This window comes from Bombyx mori, chromosome 23, assembly GCF_030269925.1.
Source record: "Bombyx mori chromosome 23, ASM3026992v2".
Lineage (NCBI taxonomy): Eukaryota > Metazoa > Arthropoda > Insecta > Lepidoptera > Bombycidae > Bombyx > Bombyx mori.
In genome coordinates, this window is record NC_085129.1 from 19,942,061 (window position 1) to 19,961,159 (window position 19,099).

General features: G+C 37.4%; 1 protein-coding gene and 1 long non-coding RNA gene across 4 annotated transcripts in view; one reads left to right on the forward strand and one right to left on the reverse strand.

Moving 5' to 3' along the window:
- Positions 1-11,053: 11,053 nt before the first annotated feature.
- On the forward strand, positions 11,054-11,619 carry LOC134201149 (uncharacterized). Its single transcript, XR_009976355.1, has 2 exons — positions 11,054-11,141; positions 11,506-11,619. It is a non-coding gene; the product is annotated as an uncharacterized LOC134201149 (long non-coding RNA).
- Positions 11,620-12,201: 582 nt separating this feature from the next.
- LOC101746475 (ankyrin repeat domain-containing protein 50) overlaps positions 12,202-19,099 on the reverse strand; it is a 73,994-nt gene continuing 67,096 nt past the window's right edge. For all 3 annotated transcript variants that reach the window (XM_062675402.1, XM_062675403.1, XM_038019577.2), the window contains 2 exons: positions 17,594-17,664; positions 12,202-17,341 (listed from right to left, as the gene is read on the reverse strand). In XM_062675402.1, the coding sequence (XP_062531386.1) occupies positions 17,226-17,341; positions 17,594-17,664 (187 nt within the window). In that variant the 3' untranslated portion in view covers positions 12,202-17,225. The remainder of the gene's footprint in view (positions 17,342-17,593; positions 17,665-19,099) is intronic.

Sequence of the window (19,099 nt, forward strand, 5' to 3'; positions counted from 1 at the left end):
TAAATCTGTTGGTTTTGAGAGACTTTGCTGAAAGATGCAAAGGTTATAGCTGAAGAACACCAAAACACGTCCACAGATAACAGGGCGGCTAAGATCAGGCTTGGAGGGGCTTCATCTTAAAAGCAAAATCAAAGGGGTGGCTTATCCAATATCAGATTCCTCTCCGAGTCGCATCAGGAAGGTAAAAAGGGGAAAAGCTGATTTATTCATCGCTTACCTCCCCACACCTCTAAAAAGAGATCAATGAGTCTCTGACAATCTCAATTACGGTTGGTTAAATTTTGAACACGCAACTATAATGTTTTTTCTTTTATTGCCCTTGTAAGCAGACGAGCATACGGCCCACCTGATGGTGGGTGGTTATCGTCGCTCATGGACTTCAGCAATGCTAGGGGCGGAGCCAAGTCGCTGCTTACCCTTAAGTACTCTCCACAAGCCTCGTTTGAAGAAGGACATGTCATAGCGCTCGAGAAACACCGTGGAGGGGAGCTCATTTCAAAGTCAGATGGTACGTGGCAAAAAAGAAGAGGAAAAAGTTTCTTGTTTAACGCATAGGACTCTGCCTTAAGTGGTCACTGGTGTCCATGGATAGCACGATCCACATTAAGCGCCAGGTTATACCAAACACTTTCGAACCCAAAAACACTCCACTGTTTTTAGCGTAGTATTTTTTGTTAATCTTTCACGAAAGTATCAAGGCCGTTCGCGTGGAGTTCCCTCAGGCCCCGTGCTCCCCACCCCTAATCTCGGCTCAGGCGTGGCCTACCCCGGTCGGCCAATAAGGACAAACGGCGCGCGCTCCTTTCGTCCTCACGCCAATAGGAGTCCGCCAACTGCGAACAAAGCCCTACAGATTTGGGGTCAGTTGCGACGATTTGGATGATTCTTTTTTTTTGTGTGTGAAGAACGGCGACTAGGCTCGCGCTCCCGGTTTCGTTTGCGTTTTTAAGTTAAAAAATGTTCTTTTTGTAGTCGTCGTGGCCTAACGGATAAGACGTCCGGTGCATTCGTGTTGAAGCGATGCACCGGTGTTCGAATCCCGCAGGCCGGTACCAATTTTTCTAATGAAATACGTACTTAACAAATGTTCACGTTTGACTTCCACGGTGAAGGAATAACATCGTTGTAATAAAAATCAAACCCGCCAAATTATAATTTGCGTAATTACTGATGGTAAATGCGCCATCCACCTTGAGATATAAATTCTAAGGTCTCAGTATAGTTACAACGGCTGCCCCACTCTTCAAACCGAAACGCATTACTGCTTCACGGCAGAAATAGGCAGGGACGCGCGGACTCAGAAGTGGTCCTACCACCAGTAATTACGCAAATTATCATTTTGCGGGTTAGATTTTTATTGCACAATGTTATTTATTCCTTCACCGTGGAAGTCAATCGTGAACATTTGCTAAGTACGCATTTCATTAGAAAAATTGGTACCCACCTGCGGGATTCGAACACCGGTGCATCGCTACATACGAATGCACCGGACGTCTTATCCTTTAGGCCACGACGACTTAAACTTATTTTTCTTCTATACAAAGCTGGTTCTGATGGTAAAAAGCACAATAAAAAACGAACGTAACAAACAAAAAATCTATTGTTTCCTCTTCTTCTATTCACGGTTCATTATTTTGCGGATAATTGCTTACACATAAAACATAGATATATGCTGTCGTGTGCTTTTTTGTAGGACTATTTAAGATAAACATTTCCATTGTACTTTTTAAACGTGTAGCTCGGTTTTTGCGACGCACGCCAGAATAGCTCGCAGATGGCAGATTTGTTCCTGCTTACTTGACGCTTATCGATATATTTTGGGTAATTCACACTATATCTTTATAAATTACTAGCGGCCCGCTCCGGCTCCGCTCGGGTCTTTAACAAAAATTTCAACGATAGGTATTTGACGTTGTTTTTTTTTTTTTTTAAAAAGAACGCTTATTGCGGCACAACTACAATAGTTACACATATGCTGTCAGCACACTTTTTGTAAATAATAATGTGTTCTACAAATTCGTAGTACATTATTTTATTTTATCATCAATAGTTTTCGCAGGACACGCGATGTAAAGAGTATTTTAGGTAATTTTTTACAACTTGGGTTATATTATTGGAGTTTTAGTAAGGATCCCTAATTTTTTTCAAAAAATGTTATAGCCTATGGCACTCGGGAATAGTCTAGCTTCCAAACAGTGACAGAATTTTTCAAATCGGTTCAGTAGTTTCGGAGCTTATTCAATACAAACAAACAAACAAATCTTTCCTCTTTATAATATTAGTATAGACTAGCTGTAGCCGTCCGCTTCACCAGTGAAGCGGACGGCTACAGCTAATTTTAAATGCCCAGGCATTTAAAATTAACATTATTACTTCTTACCCCCACAAAGATTCTCATCACTGGTACCCCGCAACTAGTGTAGGGAGTCCAACACTCACATAAATATTAGCCTATCCATTAAGTACATTTATTTTCTTCATGGTTACCAAGTTTCAAGTCAATCGGATGTATAGTTCAATAGTTATAACGGAACATCCGTAAAAACTACTGTAGATTTATATATTAGTATAGATAGCCTGTGTGTTATTCTGATGTGTAAGCTATATTATTGTAAAGTTTCATCAAAATCAGTTCAGTAGTTTCTGCGTGAAAGATGTTATGTTATGCCCCTCACACTAGTACCTAAGTCATATATCAATTCTCATAAACACATAATGTACTCTAACTCTTAGATCTTAAGTTCTAAATCATTGTTACTATATAACATACTTACGTCCTTATGTTACTAAATCATATGTATATTGTTTACTTTACATCAGATCTTCATTTGGAATTAGAACATTAGTTAATATTGTATTCCTTTCACATTGGTAAAATTCCGTCATTTACTAATTGTGTCCTCACGGATTCTAAATATGTTTACCAATAAGGTTCATAGTCTAAATGACTCGTTTACTAATTGTTTAGTAAATACTATTCATGTATAAATTCACTTTCTCCTTGAAACTTAGGAGTTCGTCATCAATCTTCAAGCTTACAACACCGTAACTCTGTCCGTGTAACATCAGATTTTTGTAAAGGATAAATAAATTCAGTGTGTATTAAAATAAAGTTTTTTTTTAAAACTACAAAACCGCTCACCGCGTAACAAAGAGTAAAAAACATACATCTATACATTCTTACAAACTTTCGCGTTTATAATTAGGATAATTACTTATATAAAATATAAGTAGGATAACAACATTCCATTGTAATTATGGTACTAGAAACTTTACATGTTTTGCGTAACTATAAATCGTAAGATAAATCTTATTGCATGATATTATTCCTTCGTCGTGATCATATTTAAAAGATATTAATTTTTAGCCGACTTAAAAAGGAGGTGGCAGCTTAGAACGTTTTTCACGGTGTACCGATTTTGATGAGCTTTTTGCTTATTTCGAAAGCCAAAGCTTCCCGTGTGGTCCCATTAAGTTTTATGAAGATCCGACCAAGTGGTTTTTGAGCTATCTATAATAAAACGTATTTAATTAGGTCCGACTGCATCGATGTACCTCATTTTAGTTTGACGAAGTCGGTTTTTTTTATTGCTTAGATGTGTGGACGAGCTCACAGCACACCTGGTGTTAAGCGGTTACTGGAGCCCATAGATAACTATAACGTAAATGCGCCACCCATTTCATTTATGTTAAATTATTGCATTATCGAATATTTGATTTCGAATGATTATTTGTCGCGGACTATTGTACGCGCGAACACTTTTGTGTGCCGCCTTTACAACACTAATTAAGCTCAGTTTAAAAGCTCTACGTGACTTATCTCCGCGTGTTCTCAAGTGAAAAGCTCTTACCTCGCCGCTTGCAAACATGTCTCTCATTTAGAGCTTTTCAAAAACGCCTAGCTTTTCGTTTTGAAGGAGAATTCTTGAGGGGCTTTTAATGACGTGGGACAATGGATTTGTTTAAGCAAGATTGGGGACGAGTGTGTTGCGTTTAGCGGCTTGGCTCGGTGACCACTTAAGACCGTGTGAACTATACAGTATGGTGTACAGTAATACGTCTTAAGGTGGCACAGTAGGCAGCGGCTTGGCTCTGCCCCCAGGCATTGAAGTCCATGGGCAACGGTAACCACTCACCATTAAGTGGGCCGCATGCTCGTCTGCCTACAAGGGCAATAAATAAAAGTTCTAGTGAACTAAACTAAAGAAATAACTAACTAAACTAAAGAACTAACCCACAGACACAGCCCAATGAGTTTCTTGCCGGATCTTCTCAGCGGGTCGCGATTCCGATCCGGTGGTAGATTCTGCGAAGCACTGCTATTGCTAGGGCCAGTGTTAGCAAATTCGTCAGCTTAGAGCTCCGCGAGCTCACCTACTCGCTCAGCGAAGCTGTCATAACCCCTTGAGGTTAGGAGCATAGGTAGGAAAAATACCGGCAAATAACGTAGGATCGCGCCGCCTACCCATCTCTACAATTACGTTAATTTGTCGATCAGTTTATAGTATATAATTGTGAAGCATTTGTGGCATATGTGGGATTCCAATCTTTAGATACCAGATACTATAAAGATCAGGTACCAGATACCAGATCTATAGATAGATACTAGATAGATCCAGGTTTAAACTCGCTTGATTTCCTCGTTTTTCTTAGTGCAACTTCCCGATGGATTCTTTCATTAGTACAAACACATCATGCCGCTTTTGACCTCATCAAAAAAACTAAAAATAGAAAATAATATTGTTAATCTCCGTATATTAGGCCAAAGTAACGATATCGATAGGTGAAAGGCTATTTTGGTTTAAGAGTGATTTTTACAACTTTACCGAAGGAAGACCTATTTAAAGTTTAGAAAAAAATTCTTAACAAAAAATCTTTTCTTCAGCTATTTCAATGGAGTAAACTTAATTGAAGTTCAATTAAATATATCGATCTGTTGATGCTATATACCAAATAAAACGAACCCTTAATTACAAAGATAAATGTCGCGTGTTAAGCGAAATGTCGCTTAAACCGAATAGCCTTTCAAACCTTGATTGTATGTACATTCATCGACTGTTAATACGTGTGAAAAATATAATTGAATATATTAAAATCGTAATTACGTTAAAGCCGTCGGTATCTGAGAGATCGAGACAACAAAATCGCGCTAATAACAAAAAAAGACGTGTGGCACTCGGGGACTGCCGCGGACTGAAAGCTATTGCAAAGCATTTTTTTATCAACTTATGCAGTTACAATTAGACAATAATAATTTAATATTAAAACAATAATAAAAATAAGACCACGCTATATTTATAAACATTTACAAAAGCAAAACATTAACTGTCCCCTTCACACTCATAAGCTAGACCGCGTAAGAGAGAGAGATGGGCAGACGTTTAATGATGCTCATGCAGTGCGACGTCACGCCGCGCGCTTATCCACAAACACTACACCAGCGCAACGTGTGAATGTGTTGAACGCGAGCTACATAGTAGGCGTAGTGGGGGTGTCAGGTTATTTTCGTTACGGAATTTCTTGATTCAGTCGCCGCGCTCAAGGCCTATCGCGCAACGTTATAACACAACAAGCGAGTTAATCAAACGAATTAATCGTTGTTTTCACCGACGAATTGTTGTGTATAGAACATCTAATAGCGACACGTGTCGTTTCCGAACACAACAGAACCGAACCACCGGCTGACGTTATATAACCTGACAAGTTTCGTTAAAGCGAATTAATTCAGTCGTTTAGGGGAAATCAAAGAGACTTGAATTCCGTAATCGAATGAAGGGGTGACTTGTTATTGAATCAAAAATTATTATTGTTGGATTTCTATTTTGCTGTTTCATTATCGGGTGCCGGTTGAAAGTTTTAGAGGCGCGTGCCACGTAGGATTCTGGGTACAGATTCGCTGAATAATATACATATACATAATATGTTGCGTAGGTATAATGTTTTCAAATAATAAGTAATATTAAGTTTTTTATTACCAAACGCTAAATTATGTTTACTAGTGGAACCACAGTAGTCGAAATTCGACTATAATTAATTGAAATTATAAGTTTGTACATTATTATGGTTCTATTGTCAAAAACTATTAAGCTTCTATATTCATAGATTTCGGGTCTATTGTTAAAGACTATACTTCTATATTCATAGATTTCGCCAAGACTACAGTATAGACAAATAATATGAAAGATAAAAAATATTAACCTATTCTCAATTTGATCACAGACTATAAACAATAAGAAAAATTTAAAAATAAACAAAGAGTAAGGTATATGCGTGTGTGTGTGTGTCAAATACACGGTGGTGTGCGTAATGTTTTTTTTGTTGAGTTAATGTATTATTAATGCATAATTAAAACAATTTTAACATTCTGCACTCCTTCTCTATATTCTTTATAAGTGTGGGAAGTTTCATACTCCTCCGTCCGCGTAATTTTCGTAAAAAGGGGTACAAAGTTTTAGCTTCACGTATTAATATAATATAGATGTAACATGTGTTATGTAGGTATAATGTTTTTGCCATCACCCGCCCGTTACCAGAGTAGAATCCATATTACCGTACTGATGAGATCTTTTTTGCCACGTATCATCCGGCTTTGGAATGGGCGGACATTTCGCTTAACACGCGACATTTACCTTTGTAATTAAAGGTCCGCTTTATTTGATATTAACATTAACAGTTAACTTTCACGGTGAAGGAATAACATCGTGTAATAAAATCATACCCGCAAAATTATAATATGCGTAATTACTGGTGGTAGGACCTCTTGCCAGTCCGCGCGGGTGGGTACCACCACTCTGCCTATTTCTGCCTAAGCCAAATAGCTTTTACTAGTTGAATTGTAATTGTATCTGCTTCTACAACAATCCAATGAAGTCGTCGTGGCCTAAAGGATAAGACGACCGGTGCATTCGTATTTTTCTATGCGAATACTAACCATCTAATGTAATGATCCGTTTTCATATCGAAAACTCGAGACATTTGCATTACAAATTCAATAGATTTTCGTACTTAACATACCTACTGGTCTAGAGTACAAAAAAAATATTTTTTAATACCTACGCTTTTATTAGCTTCAGACGTAGGTATGTATGTTTGTAACGGAATCTTTAAACATGATTTTGATCCCCTTCAAAACATCGGATTAACTTCGATATTTGGTATACTTATTAAGGACCGATAACAATTCAACATTTTAAAAAAAATTGAGAAAATTGAAATTCAACTAAAAAATACAAAATAAATAATAGTTTATAAAAACTAACAAAATACGCTTTTATAGAAGATCCAACTAGTGTAAGTAAAAATGATTTTATTGTAAAAAAACGCGGTGTGCTTTTCAGGATATTATCAAAATAACCCTTTTACTCATATCTGTTCATAAAATATTTATAACTACTGATACCAAGCACCCCACGCTTTTTTTTACAACAAAATCATTTTTTCTTACACTATTTTTAATTCAAATTAATTAAAATTTATTTTCTATTTTTTAGTTGGATTTTCTATAAAAGCGTATTTTGTTAGTTTTTTTAAACTATTATTTATTTTTCAGTTCTTTTAAATTCTTTTATACGATAATTTATAAACAACTTTTAAAACAATATGTACACTTAAGTCGCTCTCGGCACCCGACAATATGTTCTAAGGGCACACATCCTTACGGGCAATCAAGTAACAAGACAATTAAAAAAAAACAACTGTCAAGCCCTTTTGTTAGCAAAGTGGTTAGTTCCGCTACTAGCCGCGTGGCGCGCGCGTGTCGCGTCTCGTATTCCGGGAGCGCTATTGTTGTCGCATCCTGAGACGCGGAGGACTCCTTGAGAGCTTTCGAAAAAGCGCGCCGCTAAAAATAAACGCTTCGTCGCGCTGCCGTATAGTCACGGTGGATATCTTTTGGGGGTGAAAAGGTCAATTTAATACGTAGCAATGGCGACCGTGTTATTTCGCTTAATCGACATTTTTACAACTATAGACGAAATGTAATATATTTTTTTTACTGGTGGTAGGACGTCTTGTGAATCCACACGGATAGGTACCACCACCCTGTCTATTTCTGCCGGGAAGCAGTAATGCGTTTCGATTTGAAGGGTAGGGGCAGCCTTTGTACTGTTAAAACTGAGATCTAAGAACTCACATCACGAGCTGAGTGGTGGCATTTACGTTGTAGATGTCTATGGGCTGCAGTAACCACTTAACACCAGATGCCACGATCGACTGAACTAATGGCCACGATCGACCGGTCGATCGCGATCTACCGGTTGGCCACCCCTGGTATATACTATACTAGCGACCTGCCCTTGCTTCGCTTCAGAAACTGTAATTTATTATTGATTTCTCCACTATTTAATGGATGTTATTATGCATATAAACCTTCCTCTTCAATCACTCTATCTATTAAAAAAAACCGCATCAAAATCCGTTGCGTAGTTTTAAAGATTTAAGCATATATAGGGACAGATATAGGGCCATAGAAAGTGACTTTGTTGTATACTATGTAGTGATAATATGCCAGTATAGCTCGCTGAGATAAATCTAAGCAAAACCATTTTGTAATGGTGCAGCGGGGCGAAAGATATCTTGTAACAGGACGCGCGGTTTGCATCGAGGGGCCAATTAGCGATGACAGAGGCGAACGCTCGGCGGATTTGTAAAATGAGATAGGACTTGTTATCTGCGTTTTTTGGCATCATTAGAGTGTAATTAAAACACGTGGGGACTTTTTGGCGGGAACATCTACGTACGGAATCACAAAAAAAAATACTGTGTGTAGATGAATAAAGAATGCTATTTATAACGTATTGTATAGAAAAGAGATTGTGTACTGTTTTAAAAAAAAAAAAATTGACAGCACTCACAGGTCTTCAGTTACGACGCACTTTTTTTTTTAAACAAAGTAGGTAGGTAGTAATTTTGTTTTGGAGCAATAATTTCAACTTTTTGCCGGGAGCACGAGGAGTGAATGTAATTTGTTTTATTTTGTCTATTTAGTGTTTCTTCAGGTTTAAATGTGTAATAACGGTGGTTTATTAACTGTTCATTTCTGTGAGATTGCACAAATGTGGGAAAATGAAACAAAGCCGCTAGTTGTAGCTTCTCGGGATCCTCCAAAAAGTCAACTGAAAAAATCTAAGTAAATGACCACCATTTTACTGAGATTTTTTCCCATATTATCTCATCTCATTTCATATCATCTCAACCTATGTCATTTAATTTCATCCCAGTTGATTAACGTCTCAAATTAACCATCTTTATTTCGTTTCATTTCACTCCATATTATCATTTTTCATAAAAATAAGAATTGACCTAAAGGTCTTAGTTGCCAGGTCGTAAAATCCCTTAAAATCAATTAAAACACATGCTTATTTTTCAATGAGCCGGCCCGTGGATTCGTTTCCCGCGCCAGACAAAAAGTTCGTGTGACGAACGGATTTGTTTGTTGACTCTGAATGTTTATTAACTGGTCAAGTTGCGGACCACGCGGAGGACGTCTTATAAAAATGAAATTATATTTTGAGAACGTTTATTCTATACCGCAACATGGAGACACATAGTGACGGGTAAAGTGGATGAAAGACGATCCAGAGGTCGCAAAAAGATGGAGTGACCAAATGTCCGAGCATCTGGACATGAGAGTGAGCCACGCACTTACTTCACTGCGCCACTGACCAACATAAGTGGCTACAAATTACAAAAAACAAAGTCTTTTTGTGGATGAGAAGTGCTTGCGAAGTTTTTCGCGTGGACTTAAGTTGTCATTTGTAAATAAATTTTGATATTAAGCCATGCACGATAACTGTGCTTTCATTCCTAAAATAAATTATGCCAAATATCGAAAGCCTTTCTAGTAGCTTCTTAAGACTTCAACAACTCAAAGTGGATGAAGTTGCCGCGATATTTCTTTATAGATGGATCGAGAGATCCGCGAATGTTTTAGCAGTAAAAATTTATGATCATATCAATTCTATAGTTTTTGTGATACGCGCTCAACTGGAATTTTTATTTTTACAGAGTCATCTATTGTTGACTAGGAAATACTTTGACTAAGTTGATGGTTGCTCTATCTATTATTAAGTAGCTTGCAGTTTTTAGACCCAGCAACAAATGCCTTGTTAGTTTTTTAATAATACAGGCTGAACTGGAGTTGTATTTTTACAGAGTCATCTATTGTTGACTAAGGAATACTTTAAGTTGATGGTTGCGCCATCTATCATTAAGTAGCTCGCAGTTTTTTGACCCAGCAACAAATGACTTGTTACACATTTCAGCGTTGTTTTCCTCGTTTTGAATGACAGGGCGAGCTCATGGCCCCTCCTGATATTGGTGATTACCACCACCATCAACTCACCACCGGGTACCAGGTGTTAAAAAACTTTTTTATAAATAGATTATATTCAGGCGTTGAAAAAAAAAACAAGTTACCTTTCACAAAAATGTATTATGGTTTTTATTTATGATTCATGAAAGAATCTGTTATGTACGATTGCCAGTGAGAATAAAAGGAAACATTTGAAAGAAATTATATTTATTTTCATTACTTCCATAAAACATTACAACGTCCTCGCAGAAGTCGAGCATCGCCTTCCACGACCCGTCGTCGCCGAGCATCGATGCCACAACACTCGGCAACGACAAGTCGTTTCATATTTTTGCGACGAGGACACGGCGCCACCCCTCCCATGCGGGGCAGGCGACGAGCGTATGCTCTGCCGTGTCCAAGTCGCAATCACAATGGTGGCACTCTGCCGTCGGCTCGGCTCTGATCCGGTGCAGGAACTCACCGAAGCAACCATGCCCAGTGAGCACCTGCGTGAGCCGGAAAGTGAGGCGTCCTCTGTCACGATTCACCCAATCCACAAGGACCGGGCGAATCGCCTCGACGGTCCTACGACCGGCCGAAGGATCAGCCAGCCGTCTGGACCATGACTTCAGCACGACTAAATAGATAATACAATACACTTATTACACGACTATTTAATTATTTTAAATCACATTTATCACGCAAACAAAAAAACGATTTGAAAACATTTGACAGAGACTGTTTCGAACACGTCAAAATGTCACTAAACTAAAAATACCGCGATAATTTTTCTCAATATCGAGAATTTTCAACACAAAAACACAATTGTTGATCGAAGACAAAAACTGTAGTAATCTAAGAAATTAGTTACATATTTGGTGCTTCCATAAATAAATCGAAGAATGAAAGGCAATTTGAGGCCGTCAGTGCAAAAGTGGCCTAAGCTTACCATAGTTATTATGGAGCAATGAAATTTATGTTTTCATGAATTTGAGTAGGCAAAAAACAATACGCGCTTAAATAATGCTTACAAAGCCATCTGTTATCTATGGGTGAAACTATGGATAGGCCGGTTTTGCTTCAAAATTTATTATACTTTAAATAAATTGCAATATACATAATTATAAGCATAATTATGAAAAATTGTGGGTTAAGCCAGTTTTGCGCTGACGGCCTGATTTGGTTTAAGCGACATTTTTACAACTTTACAGGAGAGCCATTACCAAATTTGGAAAAAATATCAAAAAAGCTTTAGCTAACCGAACGGTGAATCATAACTGAAGTTCAATTAAAAACATCGGACTGTTGATGCTGATACCCAATAGGTAATATTGGTGAGAATCTTTAATGGCCTTTTTATTTCTATTACATATTTGTTATATTATCCGAGTTGCTGTCGTTTATTATTTGACTATGTTGAGTTGGCTGTCGGTTCTCCTTGTAATAAATAAATAATACGGACCTTTAATTACGAAGATCACTGTCGCGTATTAAGTAAAATGTCGCTTAAGCCAAACAACCTCTCACCCCTCGATAAGAACTATAGAAAATATGTAATTTTTCGTGATATTTGTATTTGATGCACCTCAAAATCATTCTCAGATATATTTGTTCCATTTTTACTGGTGGTAGAACCTCTTGTGAGTCCGCGCGGGTAGGTACCACCGCCCTGCCTATTTCTGCCGTGAAGCAGTAATGCGTTTCGGTTTGAAGGGCGGGGCAGCCGTTGTAACTATACTGAGACTAGAACTTATATCTCAAGGTGTGTGGCGCATTTACGCTGTAGATGTCTATGGGCTCCAGTAACCACTTAACACCAGGTGGGCTGTGAGCTCGTCCACTCATCTAAGCATGTTATACGTTTTTATGCTGAAAAAAATTATTTGATGTTGAATAAAAATTCAATGCTGTTTTTAGATTTATTTTACCAAACAACTATAGTCTCAATACATACACATACTATACATATAGTTTCGACGTAAAACTAAACAGTTCTATTCAGAAATTGTTTAAATGCGTCTGTCTAATTAATTTAATTCGTTAGGCTCCATTTTTTATAACAACACTAAATCATCTATTCATTATAATATCCAACTATGAGAATAGATTTATTTATTGTTTAATTACATTGATTTTGAAATGACGTTATAAAATAATATCGAAGGGTAAACGGGTGTTTGGTTCAAGCGACATTTCGCTTAACACGCGACATTTATCTTAGTAATTAAAGGCCCGTTTTATCTGGTATTAGTATCAACAATTTGATGTTTTCAATTGAAATTCATATCCATATCCTTCTTCAAACGATGATTGTGCATAGTAATTAACGGTAGGCAGCGGCTTGGCTCTGCCCCTGGCATTGCTGAAGTCCATGGGCGACGGTAACCACTCACCATCAGGTGGGCCGTATGCTCGTCTGCCTACAAGGGCAATAAAAAAAATTGAGTTTACTCCATTCAAATAGCTGAAGAAGTTTTTTGTTATGATATTTGTTCCAAATTTTAACTTTAAATGGCTCTGCTGTAAAGTTGCAAAAATGTCGCGTCAACCAAATACACTCTCATTCCTCAATATAATTTACTCTTGATCAAAACACAGGTGGTTTTTTTTTCAATTCACATTTTTAAATCAAATCTACAGATTCTAGATAATATCATCTACGTGCGATTTAATTTGCGATCGATTCAGAGCTGGCTGCCCGCAACGATTCCGTTCCAATAATTTTGACGTCTGTCAACGATGACACATGTCAAAGTCAGAAACATTTTATTGAAGCAGGTTCGAATTAGGATCGGTTTTGATAATAGAAGGCCTGTATTTGTAAGCGAACCATCGAATCATCATCTGTCCCTTTTCTTCAATTTAAAAAATGACAGAGATGACGAAGTGGGCTTTGTTGATGAAAGTTCAATGACATTTTAAAATAAACAGTAATATTAGATTAATTTAAAGGTCCATGGATTAATGTCGCGTGTTTCTACAGCGTTATTGATATAAAAAGTGTTAATTCCACGAAGTAAAAATTGATTTCGCTTGTATTGCAGAAAAACAACAAGAAACTAGGACAATTAACCCTTAGAGCGTGTACCGTCGATAGATCGACTCTCTTTTAATGTGTATAAAGTTTGGAGCATGGGAATACCGACTATTGCGCATTCTGATTATAGGTATTAGGTATCCATTAGGTTTTTAATAAGTTAATAACACTTATTGATCACCAATAATTTAAAATTATTCTGCTGTAAATTTGGCATTTATTTTTGTATTTTATTTAAAGGTGATTTTTTTTTTAAATCCTTTAGCAATTTTTGCAAAAATGTGGAAATAAGCTCAGCACTAAAAGGGTTAATCTTTTTAAAAATACATTTCACATAGATCAGTCAAGAAAATGGGCGATTTGGAAAATAAATATAAATCTCATATATAAAACATTCATTCGATTACATATACTCACTAAATCTAATTACAAATAATATAAAGACTAGTCAATTAATACATCATGATACATATGCCTCGAATTAAGATTCTTTTAGATCAGATAAATACGAAAATAAAATTGAATATCATTCAAATGCGCTATAAAGTATACTGTTATTCCCCTTATAACACGGTACTCTTATAACGCGTTTTCATATTAGGCGACCTTCCTATAACACGGGTATAACGCGTTATACATATACAGACTGTGAAATTTATAATGATTTGTACAGTTTCGCCTTTTTGCGCATTGTATCAACTGTGTTGTTATAAAATTAGGTAAATTTATTAAATTTGTGTTCCTAATTTTTTAATTATAAAGACATCAGTTATATTTTATTATACTTATTTGTACATAACGCGTTATATGGCGTCATAAAAGCGCGTTATGCGAGTAAACCCCTACAATGCGTTCTCCATAACGCGGAACCAATCTACCGTGTTATAGAGGGGATTACTGTATATTAGACACATGTCAATGTTTTTTTTTTGTGTAATGATTATGATTTCTCAAGCAAGCATTTTAATGCATTTCTCAAATTCATATAAAAAAAATTAGCTTAAAATGTCTAGTATTAAAAACAGTTTTAGAAATGTATTTTTTAATACTAGACTAAATAAATTATACATAGTACCATTATTCTTAAACTATTGAGTTTTTAATAACAAAAGCAATCTTGTTTCTTCTTTTTTTATTTACTGTTGTTTACAGAATCTTTACATTATATTATTATACATATGTATTTACATATATATATAATTTGAAATGTCGGTTGCGTTTTAGCAATTTTACGAGTTAAGCTTCACTTTTAGTAGTGGATTGTGATCAGCTAAAGCGAATATTGTTTTTTTAAGCGCGTTAGATTGCTGCCCGGGCGGCCGGTTCTGTGTGCTTAGTGCGAGCTTTTAAAGTTCTCGATAGCGTAAAAGTTAACTCAAATTTGTATGGATTTGGAATGTTTGCCTACGTTAGCCGCTAGGGGCGCTGTTCCAACTGCATACAAATTTTAACTTTTACTCTATCGAGAACGTTAAAAGCTGTACTAAGCACACAGGTCAGGCCGTAACCAAAGTCGGCTAAAAGCTATATTGACGTATTCATGAGTATATGGCTAAGATCAGCGTCTCCGGTACATTGGATCCGATAACTATATGAATGATTTACGAGTCAATAAAAAACCTATATAATCTACATATCAATAAAACACAGATTGCCCTAGACGAATTCATATTTTAAAAAAAAATACACACACACATAAATATGTCCGCATTAATTGTGAGTTATTATCCGTGAAAGAATATTATAAAAATATTTAATTCTAATTTGTTTGTAATAAGCTTACGTGTTTCACTTGAATTTCAGGAATTAACAGAGTCCCGAATATGACCGTAACATGTTCGCTTCGTAACCCATAACATTCGGTCGTAACACGCCACAGCAGACACGCAAACCAAAAAACACATTCACACGCAGACAGCCACACAAAAACTTTGTTCGTTCTGAGATCAACTACGAATTGTGAGTTATTTAAATATAATATAGGTATAATTTTTTATGTTTGACGTTTGAAAGCTTCGACCCAAATGTCAATGTCAAAGTCTACTTACGTCAAATTGAGGCGGCCATTTTTCATTTTTTAATCCACTCGTTTAACGTCTGGAGCAGGGATGCCCAGGCTGTATTTGACACTAGAACCATTTCCCAAAATGGAATGATTACCTAAGCCCAAAAAAATATCGTGTTTTTTCCTATTTATATGAATAACCAATTTAAAAACTTTTAAGTCAGATAAGAATCCCTGGTCTAGAGTGAAATATATAGCTACTTAATTTTTGCTAATTTTGGTCTTGCACTTATAGGCGAAGTTGCAAACTAAATCTGATCCAAGCCCAACTTTCCGAAAGAGCGTGCGTGCACGCCGTCTTCCCCGCAACTGAGCGAGATAGCGCGAGTCTTCGTTGACGTAACGCATTACAGTCCGTATTTCAACGGCATCAGCGCTCATATTCATTTGGCCTGACAAATTCCTGGCTGCGTTACATATGAGAGCGTTAGACTTGTACATACAGGGTAAAGACCAAGCTATGAAAGTTCGAGGTCTGAAGGTAATTCAGCTCAAGCCTCAAACCTTAAAAATTACATTACATTACTGTATACGCTGAATGGTTTAATACAACGTAGAAATCAGTTACGACAAAACGATGACTTGGTTCGAGCGGAGGCCGGGTTGGAGGGAGAGAATGTATCGCCATCTCTCTCGCACGCCCATATCGTAACGAAACTGACGTCATAAATTATTACGGAGCAGAGCAAATTTGAAAGAACTCAGTTGTGAATTCATAAATACGATTATAATTGTATAACATAGCTTTTATTAACATTTTATTTAAAAAAAAACAGTTATTCTATTACTTTTTTTTTTCAATACTAACGTCCTGTATATAAAATAACTAAAGACTAGTTTTCGTTTTCATACGAGTTGTTTTTATAATTATTTTTTAATTAAATTTATTGTTTGTTCATTGTAAAAGCAATACTTTTATTCTTGCCCTAATTCATTGTACTTACATTTACTATTTATATTTAAATACTTTTTTACTTTTAGGCGATTTTTTAAATTGAAAAAATATATTTATATATTCAGAAGATTAAATTTATCACTGTTATTTTTTGTACATTACCATAAAATAAACACGGCGTTACCTAAACGCGTATATAATTAGCATTTAGCATTTCGATTGGAACTCGCGCGTCACCCCAGAGAGAGAGAGAGCGAGATGTAAATATATTTAACTATATATCTCATTCACACACACACGAAACCTAAATACGGTATTCGTACCCCGTCCCAGGGTCGCGATGCACCGCTGCCTTACTACAAACAGCTTAAAGTACCATCTAATCACACAGCATCTTGTATAATTTACATCTACGTACGCAATCACAAAAAAACAATACTGTGGGTAGATGAATAAAAAATGCTATTTATAACGTATCGTATAGAAAAGAGATTGTGTTCTGTTAAAAAAATAACTTCAAATCACTCACATGTCTTCAATTACAATGACGCACATCATTTTTTATTTATTTAAAGTAGGTAGGTTGTAATTTTTTTTTGGAGCGATAATTTGATTGCTAAAGAAAATAACTTGCAAAATTAATCGAAAGCTTTAAGGACGCTTCGAGTACTCTCCGCGGTTCTTCGAGGGAAACTATTTGAAGTTCAGTGAGTACTTCAACGCGGCTCGGTGACTACAGATCCTGAGCTCACTGCGTGTACTTCCCGAATTCATACTTTTAATAATCCATTTCTTCGTACGTTCACGAAGATAGACGGTCCTACGGCTCAGCGTCGCTCGTGGATATAACCCATGCTCATAGCCAAGTAGACCGCCGCTCAGGAGTTGGCTAGCTGTAAGCTCGATAAAAGCTGCGTGAGGTTCCTGTGGCAGGTTACAACGGCGTCTCCTTCCTCCACTGGAACGCGTTGGACTTGACTGCCGGATTGTTGGAGCTAGTGCTGGCCGCCAGGGCGACGCCGGTCCTCCGGATGTTGGCCGCCGCGTTATCTGCGCGAACACATCACATTTAAGACCCGTTCGTGGGGTGACCATTCCATACATCAATTCCTCCGGCACACCCACACTCGACTGAAAGGCTTCCGCGATTAATCGATTCGCGAACAGTTAAATTTTGGACAAACGAAGCGCGAATAAAAGGCTTTTACTCTATTTCAATGGCCCATCGGAAAATTAAAGGAAAATAGGAGAAAAGCTACTTTATTTAGATGTGCATTAAGATCATTATTCGCATGCGCTTACCGAGTCCATTCCTGACGTTCGCCACCAATCTCATCGCTGGATTCGTGACGATTCCATTTCTTTTGTTCTTGCTGTGAACAGAAAATTAAAGATAGTCCGCCGTGAGTTTGATGAAGCGACAGACTTAGGACCTTATCGTGTGGGAATAGAGCATCATTTCAAAGGCCCGAAAATCCTGTCGAAAGACCACAGTTTACTACACGTGGACGATGTCGCGTAGACGACAGCTTTTAAAGTCTGCACCAAACCAAAGCACCCAAACGATCTTCCGAAGCGAAAAAGTAAATGAAAGCGATGACGTAAATAAGATGTCATCAAAGTATATGTGGGCGTGTGGTTAAAAAGCAGCTTCTCACTTCGCAGCCTCGTGGGTTTTAGGAGATTCGAATGTAGCATCGGACCAAACGAATCTACTCTACGTAACGTTTGTTTCAATACAACACCAAAGCTTGTGCTTTTGGAAACCAGGACCTTGTCGCTTTGAGAGACGCAATTGAGGTCCCAAATGATCCCAAAAAATCGCAAAAAGTGCTTGATCCCACTCTTACTGGTAGTGGGCAGTCTTATTAGCGCGCACTGGTAGGTACCATCATCCTGCCTAAATCTGCCGCGAACGCGTTTCAATCTAAAGGGTGGGGCAGCCGTTGTACTGTAAAACTGAGCATTAGAACTCATATTATCTCAAAATGGGTGGCGGAATCTACGTTGTTGACATTTACGGGCTCCGGTAACTAGTTAACTGACATCTTAACGGACCTGACCGTTGGCTCAGGTAACTTAAGACTGGATGAGAATTTAACAAAATAATCGGGTTCTTTATCGATATTACTGGGTGTGTTGTCCCATCAGCATCCTCCTAGGACCAGGACTTTATTTCGATTGTCTTCACAATGTCACAATATCTTCTGGTGACGTTGTTTTCTTAAAAATTTTTTAGGTCAATTTAAAAATCTGCTTTTAATTCAATGACTTTTTTTATTGCCCGTGTAGGCAGGCGAGCATACGGCCCACCTGATGGTGAGTGGTTACCGTCGCCCATGAACTTCAGCAATGCCAGGGGCAGAGACAAGCCGCTGCCTACCACTAACCTTCCAGGGTTACGAGGTGTTTGCGTCACTTAGAGACTGCAGTCTCTGGTTAACCTTACAAATGAACACGTCAGTGTGCTTAGTGCCAGTTTTTAAACGTTCTCGATAGTGTAAAAGTTAACTCAAATTTGTATGGAGTTGAAACGGCTTCCTTTCGTTTACCGCTAGGGACGCTGTTCCAACTCCATACAAATTTGAGTTAATATTTATGATATAGAGAAGTTAAATAACTCTCACTAACCACACAGATCATATCCAGCAACGAGAAAATGCTGAGTGAGACCAGAATATTTGTAATATACGTTAGGTACAACCGCCCTGCGTATTTCTGCCGTGAATCAGTAATGCGTTTCGATTCGAAGGGTGGGGCAGCCGTTGTAACTATACTGAGATCTTAGAACTTGTATCTCAAGGTGGG